Source organism: Chrysochloris asiatica, unplaced genomic scaffold (genome assembly GCF_000296735.1).
Source record: "Chrysochloris asiatica unplaced genomic scaffold, ChrAsi1.0 scaffold00250, whole genome shotgun sequence".
Taxonomy (NCBI): Eukaryota; Metazoa; Chordata; class Mammalia; order Afrosoricida; family Chrysochloridae; genus Chrysochloris; species Chrysochloris asiatica.
Window position 1 is genome coordinate 2002700 of NW_006408768.1, and position 9460 is coordinate 2012159.

Sequence of the window (9460 nt, forward strand, 5' to 3'; positions counted from 1 at the left end):
TCATGTTTGGTAAGGTGGAGGGTCAGAGAAAAAGAGGAAGACCCCTCAGTGAGATGGATTAGGAAAATGGCAGCATAAGTGGGCTCAAACGTGGCAACAGTTGTGAGGTTGGCATAACAATGTACTATCCTTCCCTTCTCTAAATTTCTCCTTCTAAAAATAATCTTAAAATTATTTTGTTGCTGCTTTGAGTTCTGACATTTCCAAGATATTTATACATAGATATGTCTCACTTTCCATTATTTTCATCTCGGACTTCAGAGATACATTGCAGTTTAAAATTTGTTTTCTTCCTCTCAAAGATTCTATTATTTCTAATTATTCTCCATTTGTTACTTTGTGCTTTGTGAAGCTCCTTTCTTTTGTTGTTTATATCTCCATTTCTGTGTATCTGTTCTCTAGTTTATTCTTATAGCACTTATAAGCTATTTCTTTGATGTTATCTCTGTATTTCATTTTTCTTTTCTTTTGTGTGTGTACCACTAACTTGGCTCTTAGCAGTAGTGCTCCTATGTTTTACTTTCATTAAATCTTTACATTTGTAGATCTTGTTTTTTTGTGTGTGTGTGTTTGTTTTCTAATTTTCCAGTTTGCCTTGTGTTGGTTTTAATGGTCTTAGGCTGAGTTCTTCAGAAAAGAAAATCAGTGAAGCTTATGTATGTATACATAAAGAGAAGTTTATATCAAGGAAATTATATACAGTGTAAAGTTGGGAAAATCTCAAGTTCTGGCTCCTGTGGATCACGATCAGCAGGTCAGACAGCAGGCTGGACAGTCAGACAGGTAAGATGGCAGGCTGCGGAAGACTTCCAGTTCTGGCAGACAGTAGTGCAGGCCAGTGACTCAAACCAGATGACGAGCTCAATGCAGGATCCAGACCCAGCAGAAAGCAAGCAAGCTTTCCCTGAATGTCTAATACATTGGCAGTAGACCACACATTCCTGAGGAAACTTCTTTCTGATTGATTGGATGCTCATATCTGATCTAATCCTAGAGCTGATAACATTACATTGGATCTCTTCATCCCGGATATGACTACATCTTGACCCAGGCAACTAGACCCAAAACCTAACGGTCTCATGGTGTTCGCTTGTACAGTTTATTTAAAAAAAAAAAAAGATTAAAATATTTATTTGGTGCCTTTACCAAGTACTGTTGTTTTAGGAAAAAAATGTTTTTGCTTATTCAGATTGGTATACTCTTAGATATATAACTTAGTTGTAGTTTTTGTGTGTGTGTTGTGTGTGTGTGTGTGAAGTATTCAGCTGTCAGAGTTGTTTGAATAATGACAGGCATTCTGATGATATTTATATTAGTTCCCAGTGTAATGGTCTGTCAGTAGGAAACAAGCTGGTAAAACTGAGAGAATGTCCTGGTGAGGGGTAGAAAGAAGACCTCCAGGCTCCCAGGCCTGCTTTGGTAGAAATAAGCTAGGAGTAGTATTCTTCCCATGACAAAATGTATCAAGCCATCAGAATAGTCCCCCATTTTGGCTTCTGCCCTATTGGGTGGCTTCTGAAAAGCAGCCACAGCCATTCCATTTGCATCTCCTAACCAGGCCTTCTAGGCAATTCCTGCACCTGAAATCTTTGACAAAAGTTCTGCTGAACCAGTAACTGCCTCCTGAATTTTACAGATCTATATTTTTCAGGTAAACATAATCTGCCAGCCCCCACGGGATCTCCTACTTTGTATTTTTAAAATTTATTTTATCTTTTTCTCTTGATAGTTTACAAGGGAACATCGGTTTTACACCATCATTTCATTGTAATGATTATAATCTCTTCCGTGCATCATCTTTTGACAGTATTTGCTTCTATTCCCTCTGTTTTGTTTTTTTGGGGGGAGGAGGGATGCACACAGACACACTCAGGAATATATACTCATTTAAACAACCAAAGGGAACATTCTACAAGCCTACCTCCTGGCTTCTAGCACCCAGTCCCTCTCTTTTCATGAGTCTAGAGTCCTCAATTGCTCCCTCTCTCCATGTCCTCATCTCTGCCTCCATCTCTAGTGTCACTGCTTCTCTGGATAGGGTTCCACATTCTGCTCGTCTCTTTTCTCTTGATGGTCCTAGGGTCCTCTGTTTCTGAACTGTAAGATTAACTGCTCCCCCCTTTAATGTTACAAAACTTCTACCTTTACAGTTGTGACAGTCGCAATTAGTCATGATAACAATAACTGTTGAATCAGAAGAATCTTATCCCCCATCTCCTTTCACCAGACTCGTCTAGACAGGATGAAAACTATTCAGTGGGGACTGTACCTTCCCCTGGGGATCTCCTACTTTGAAGTGTATTTTATTTGTTGTCAGTCCATAACAGTTGGAGAGCAAAGTCAGGAACATCAGGCCCTCATTTTTCCAAAATTATAAGTGTTGTATTTTTTGCTGTTATTATTATTATGTTTTTATCTTGTTTCTTTGTTTATTTTTGCTTATTACCAGCTTTTTAAAGAGCTGAGAAACAACCCAAACCTTTTTTGGCTAGTGACTAAGTCTGAAATCCTCTTCAATTATCGTATTTTATTTTAAAGTAAGTTTCCTTCTCCATTTTGGGAGGATTTCCTGTTTGAGTGAGGAAAAAAAAAAAAAAAAGCTTTGCCACAGAAGCACTTCTTTTGCTTCCTAGGATGTACCACTTTACCAAAAATACCCACCATGAAGAGTGAAGATACCAGGGTACTCTGGTCTTCATGTTATTTTTTGAAAAATGTTTCCTTTGTATTCTATTTCAGATTGAAGCACATTTGGACACACTTATAAATGAGCAAGCTTCTTATGTTTTAACTAGAGCAGGCTTGAGTTATATCTATAACACCATACAACAACATAAACCTGAACAGGTAAGCAAATAGATTGTCTGGTTAAAGAAATGTACTAGTTCAGAGTATGCACTCTAGAGTCGTACTGGTTTTGAATTCTAACTCCACCACTTAATAGTTGCGTGGCATTAGGGAAGTGGCTTAGCTCGCTCTCTCTTTCTCTCTGTTGCCTCATCTAAAGATTGACAGCAGTGATTGTATCTGTATCATAGGCTGTTCTGAAGATTAAGTGAGGGTAATACAGGTAGTTTCTTAACTACCCTCATTACTACCAATAGCCTTGGTTAAATTAATACAACTAAACAAATTATTAATGTTAAATTAATACAACTAAACTATTATAAATGTTTTAAGGGTGCTCATACCCATGACTTTTTCAGCATTCTCTATCATTGTCTGTTACCCTATGGGATAGATTATTGTATAAACAGCAGTCATCCCCTTTTTAATTTAGCAAGTTGTGTAAAGATTACTTTGGAAATATAATTTTTTGCCAATGCCTCTGTTGTAAACATAACTTGTTAAATTATAGAACCCCAGGAAATATAGACAATGGAATGATAAAAATTCTTAAAAGCCATGAAAGCATCTTTCTTTAAAAATAGCAAAGAATTATTTTGAGTGACATTAAGATGAAGTTTGACATGTATATTTTCTATAGCAGAAACTCTAAAATGAAGCTCTCAATAATCCGTTGTTCTGGTTTTCTTTGTCTTGCTTTGATAGTATACAAAATTCTACCAGTAGGAACCAATTCTGCTGCCTTTCTGTACTTAGTAAAATTGTAACAGTGAAACCCTTCAAGCCTTCATGTCACTCATGTCATCTAAATACGTCATTGCCTTCTTTTTCTTACTTATGAATATATCTGGAGTATTTTGGTATTGTTGTTTTTAGTAAATTGGTTTTCCATTCCTCCAGAAATATTGTTGAGTGCTTTCAATGCTAATATACAAAATTGTATAAATCAGACCTTAAAAATTAATAAAGCTAGTCCCTGCTTTTATTAGGGCTGAAAAGATAATACCTTTAGTTCTTTGGAAATAAGTTAAATGGTATTCCAAATTTGGGCAGTTCACTAATTGACTATATTGTGAATTATATAAGTGAACTTAAATGTGTATCACCTTTATTTTATGTTGTTTTCTGTTACTGTTTTTAGGGCTCTTTAGCAAATTTGCCCAATCTAGATTCTGTGGCACTGAAGGCTGCAATGGTAAGTATATAAGGAAAGCATTTGATTTAGATTTCCTTATGGACTGCTTCTCTGAAGTTTTCCTGCATGATGATTTTATCCTGGGTTACAATTGTTATTTCCTGATAATACAGTGTTAACATTGGGCCCCAAAGTAATGATTGTGCATGTCCTGGTTTCCTTTGACTGAATAGGTGTAACCAAGACATACATTTGTAGTAATAATTCACTGTGCCTTGGTAATCTCATCCTCTCCTCTGTTCTTTGTACCTTTCAGTTGATCTCCAATTTTCTTTCTTCATTCTTTTTTATAAGCACTGTTGTATTTTCTAATTCTAAACCTTACGAATTTAGAAGCATTCAGCTCCCTTACCCCTCCCTCTATTCCCCCTCCTCAGTCCCTTCCTTGCTGCTTTCCCAGATAAATGCAGAATTCGTCTTCGTTTTCAACAAACTAAAGTTGTAACTGATGTAGCCACCTAGGGCTAAAGAGTACAATGAAGGCCTAAATTAGGTGCCTAAACACTGCAAAGAGAGGGTGGGGAGAAAGTTCCTTTTGGAAATTAAGGCTTTTAAAAGTATTGTATAATATTCAGGGAATTGAGGAAGCCATATATACATGCTCAGAAATTACCTGAGAAGATCATATGCTTTCACTTTGGACTTCATGTAAGCCTGGCTATTTGTTGGAAGAGGGTTCCAGCACAGAACCAGTTTGGAAACGTTAAGTATCATGGAGTTGGTTCCAACACATTTTGAGGAGCGACTGGTGGATTTGAACCGTCAACCTTCTAGTTAGCAGTCCAGTCTCTCGCAAGGAATCCTTGGAAACAATTGGGGAGGATGTGGGTGGACACAAATTTTTGTTTCTTAGCTTGTGCTCAGTTAATGTTCAGTTAATGATTTCCTTGCCAGCCCGGTCCCCACAGATTGTAAATCATTCAGTGGTGATTCTACCTTCCCCTGCCCCATCTGGAACTAGGCTTCCTCTTGAAAGCTCGTAAGCCAGTTACTACTTCTTGCCTTTATAGGTACCCCCAATTTGGGGTAGCCAATGTCTAAGTTGCCCATCCCTGTCAAACCTGTGTACCAAGGGGGGTGGGAGTGATCCTCGCTGTAAAGATTTGTTTCCTTTTTTGAGCTACTACATCCATAAGTATAGGTAAAGTTCATCAAATTGTAGCAGGTTACTCTATTTTTTTTTCTTCCCTCCTCTTCTTCTTCTAGTTGAGTTCTGATCATCCAGCCCTCGAAGCCAGGTCAGGTGGGTACTATCTGCAAGGAAGGATGATCTTGAGCATCTGCCCTCACTTCATATCAGCTGACACTTCATTCTCCACTCTAGTCCTCTGTGGCCATGTCACTGCCTCTAGGCCCAGGAGTCCCCGGGTCATGCCATACTGCTGGCCATCCAGGTCTCCACCCAGGTTCACAGGGGTCTATTGAATATGGTCGGGCTTAGTTCGTAACTTCATTGCTGTTTTTTCCCCCTTTTCCCCTTTTCCGTGACCAACATGGTCACCAGCCAGATCACGTTTCTGCTCATGTATTCCCCTTGAGTTTCAGTCTTGGAAGGGGATTTGCTCTGAGGGGTCCCGACCACTTGCCTTGATGGCTCCTGGGTGGGTGAACAGCTTATTTGTTCTTGTAGTAATCAGTTAGACTGCTTCGGATTTTTCCTCCCGGTCTTTCTTTCACGAAGTATCTTCTGTTCTTCTAACCACTCCAGGCTGGTCTACTCGTCCTTTCCAGTGGAAATTTTGTACCTCAGTCGGTTCTGGATGGGGTTCTGGATTCCACCTATGGTCTTGTGCAGTATAAAGGCTCCATAGGAAGCCTCTTTCACTGGGCAACTTCTAGCACCCTTTAAATTATTCCAATCAGTTATAGGCTGAAGACGGACTTACAAACTTTCTGTAGTGATGATTCTGGCTATTCCTTCCCCCTCTCCCCCTGCCCCCAAGTGTCTATTTTACAATAGTAGGCAAGGGAAACCAATATTCAAAAGACAGCCAAGCATCTTAACATTATTCCCTTCTTTTATCCCTTCAAACCCTCAATCCCTGTATCCTGGAGCCCTGTGGCTCCAAGGTTGTGCATATATCATTATTACCTCTGTCCCACTTAGCCTAAGCGAGCGAGCCTGCCTAACTGTTCTCGCATCAGCCTTGTTCTTCCGCTCCCCTCCCACTTCTTGAGTATTGCCCCCTCCCCAAGCTTGCCTGTGTCTATTCCGTACCCTGTGCTCTATCTTCCCCTCCCTTCCTCCCCTCCTCTCATCCCATACATCCTACTGATCAGCATTTATATATATGTATGTATGTATGTATGTATGTATATATAATTGTTTTTACCCCTTCTAGTGTGGGTTCTTTTTCTTACTCTTTTACAGTAATGGTCCTATGCAGTATTTCTCCTTTTATAACCGATTTCACTCAGCATAATGTCCTCAAAGTTCATCCATGTTATGCAGTGGCTTGCAGCTTCCTTGTTGTTCTTCAGGGTAGCATAGTATTCCATTGTGTGTATGTACCACAGTTTATCTATTCTTCAATTGGTGGGCACTTAGGCTGTCTCCATCTTTTTGCTATTGTAAATAGTACTGCTATGAACATTGGTATGCATATATCTACTCACGTTATGGCTCATATTTCTTGTGGGTAAATACCAAGTAGAGGAATTGCTGGATCATAGGCATTTCTATTTCCAACCTTTTGCAGAAGCGCCATATTGCTTTCCAGAGTGGTTGGATCATTTTGCAATCCCACCAACAGTGTAGGAGGGTCCCAGTCTCTCCGCATCCTCTCCAGCATTTATTGTCCTCTACTTTTTTTGATCTTTGCTATTGTTGCTGGTGTGAGATGGTATCTCATTGTTGTTTTGATTTGCATCTCTCTAATGGCTAGTGATCATGAATATTTCTTCATATGTTTGTTGGCTGCCTGGATCTCCTCCTTGGTGAAGTGTCTGTTCATGTCCTGTGCCCATTTTTAATTGGGTTATTTGTCCTTCTTGCCTTTGTAGTCACCCCATTTTGGGTAGCCAATGTCCAAGTTGCCCATCCTGTCTACCCTGTGTATCGAGGGGGTGGGAATTATCCTCGCTGGAAAGATTTGCTCCCTCTTTTGATCTACCACATCCATAGGTGTAGGTCAAGTTCTTCAAATTGTATCAGATTCCTTTTTATTTTTTCCTCTTCTTTCTTCTTCTAGTTGAGCTCTGATCACCCAGCCATTGAAATGGATATTATGTGCAAGTGTGGGTGTTCTTGTGCATACACCCTCTCTTCTTATCAGCTGGACGCTTCACTCTCCACTCTAATCCTTTGTGGCTATGTCACTGACTCTGGATCCAAGAGCCCCCTGAATTGCCACACTGCTGGCCAACCAGGTCTCCACCCGGGTTCACAGCAGTTTATTGAATGTTGTAGGGCTTAGCTTGCAGCTTCATTGCTGTTTTTCCCTCACTTCCCCTTATCGGTGATGAACGTGGTCACCAATCAGAGCGTGTATTCCCATTGAGTCTTAGTCTTAGAAGGAGGTTTGCCCTGAGAAGACCCGACCACATGCCTTGATGTCTCCTGGGCGAGCCACTTGTTTGTTCTTGTAGTAATCAGTCGGTCTACCTATATTGTTTTGTATTTTTCCTGTCAGTCTTTCTTTCAAGAAGTATCTTCTGTTCTTCTGGCTGCTCAAGGATAGTTTGCTTGTCCTTTCAAGTGGAAATTTCCCCTCAGAAGATTCTGGATGTGGGGAAGATTTTTGTTTGTTTGTTTTATCCTGAGATTCAAGGAAATCTTTAACTGTAGATTTCAGTGTCTACATATATTCTGGAAGACAATATTTGCAAAAATAGAGTAAGTCATTAAGCAGAGAAACAAACTCTATAGAATGTTTGTGTGATGATATGTGGACTAGGACAGTAATTCAGATGGTAAGAGGGAAAGTTTCAGAGGCAGCAATGAGAATATATATGACTATTTATATAAAATATAAGCCCTGGTGTGGTACTGTAGGATAAGCACTGTACCAATAACCGAAAGGTTGGCAGTTCAAATCCACCAACTGCTCTTGGAAATCATATACAGTGTCTCTCTGAGTTGAAACTGACTTGATGGCACACATAAACAAAGAATAAAACCAAAATAACTAATACATATACATACAAACATATATACAGATATATAAAATTACTGTTGTTGTTTGGTGCCACTGAGTCAACCCTTTGCACAACAGAATAAAAAACTGCCCACTCCTGTGCCATCCTCAACAATTGTCGTAATGTTTGAGCCTGTTGTTTTAATCCATCTGATTGGGGAATCTTCCTTTTTCATCAACCTTTCTCCAGGACCTGGTCCCTCTTGATAACTTGTTCTAAGTATATGAGACAGTGTCTCACCATCTTTCATTTCTGAGGAGCATTTTGGCTGTGCTTCTTCTAGGACAGATTCGTTCATTATCTGGCAGTCTATGGTAAATTATTTTACTAACACTATAATTCAAATGCATCAGTTCTTCTTGGATCTTCTTTATTCGTTGTCCAACTTTCACATACATTCGAGATCATTGAAAATGCCATGGTTTGTGAGTTATTGTTATTAGGTGCCTTTGAGTCAATTCTGACTCAGAGCAACTCTGTGCCCAACAAAATTCTGGGAATCTTCCTCTTTTTTGCAGACCCTCCACTTTACCATTATGATGACCTCCAGGAACTCGTCCCTCTTGACAACATGTCTGAAGTATGAGAGACAAAGTCTGTCATCTTGGCTCGAAGGAACACTCTAACTATACTTCTTCCAGCACAGATTTGACTGTTCTTCTCCAACACCATAATGCAAATGTATCAATTCTTCTACAGTCTTGCTTAGTCATTGTCCACCTTTCACATGCATATGAGGCTATTGTAAATGCCTTGGCTTGGGTTGTTGTTGTTGTTGTTGTTAAGTGCCATCGAGTCGGGTTAGGTGCACTTTAATACTCAAACTGACATCTGTGCTCTTGAATACACATGGCTTGAGTTAGGGCACCTTTGACCCCAAAGTAAAGAGAAATTTTGTAGCAGATTTGCCCAATGCAATAAGTCATTTGCTTTCTCTATTCACAGACATTGATTATGAAATCTTTGAGAACTTTAGTCTTTTTCTCAGTGTAATCATGATGTTGCTTATTGGTCCAGTTGTGAGGATTTTTGTTTCCTTTACAGTGAAATGTAATCCATACTTAAGCCTTTGTAATGTTTTATCATCATCAGTATTTTATTATTCAAGTCCTATTTGCTCCGGCATGCAAAATTGTGTCCGCTGCATATTACAAGTTGTTAATGAAGTCTTCCTCCCTTCACTCCTGATGTGGCACTGTAGTGTTATGCCCAGAATTCAGGGTCCCCAAAGACCACCCAGGAGCCGTGTACCGATGCAAATACATAAGGGTTGTTTAATCA

At 39.5% G+C, this 9460-nt stretch overlaps 1 protein-coding gene across 1 annotated transcript in view; it reads left to right on the forward strand.

Annotated features, from left to right (window-relative positions):
* The window catches only part of COG6 (component of oligomeric golgi complex 6), a 117373-nt gene that overhangs the window by 90964 nt on the left and 16949 nt on the right, over window positions 1-9460 (forward strand). Inside the window, exons 16-17 of the mRNA XM_006873715.1 lie at window positions 2740-2847; window positions 3989-4042. Coding sequence (XP_006873777.1) covers window positions 2740-2847; window positions 3989-4042 — 162 coding nt within the window. The remainder of the gene's footprint in view (window positions 1-2739; window positions 2848-3988; window positions 4043-9460) is intronic.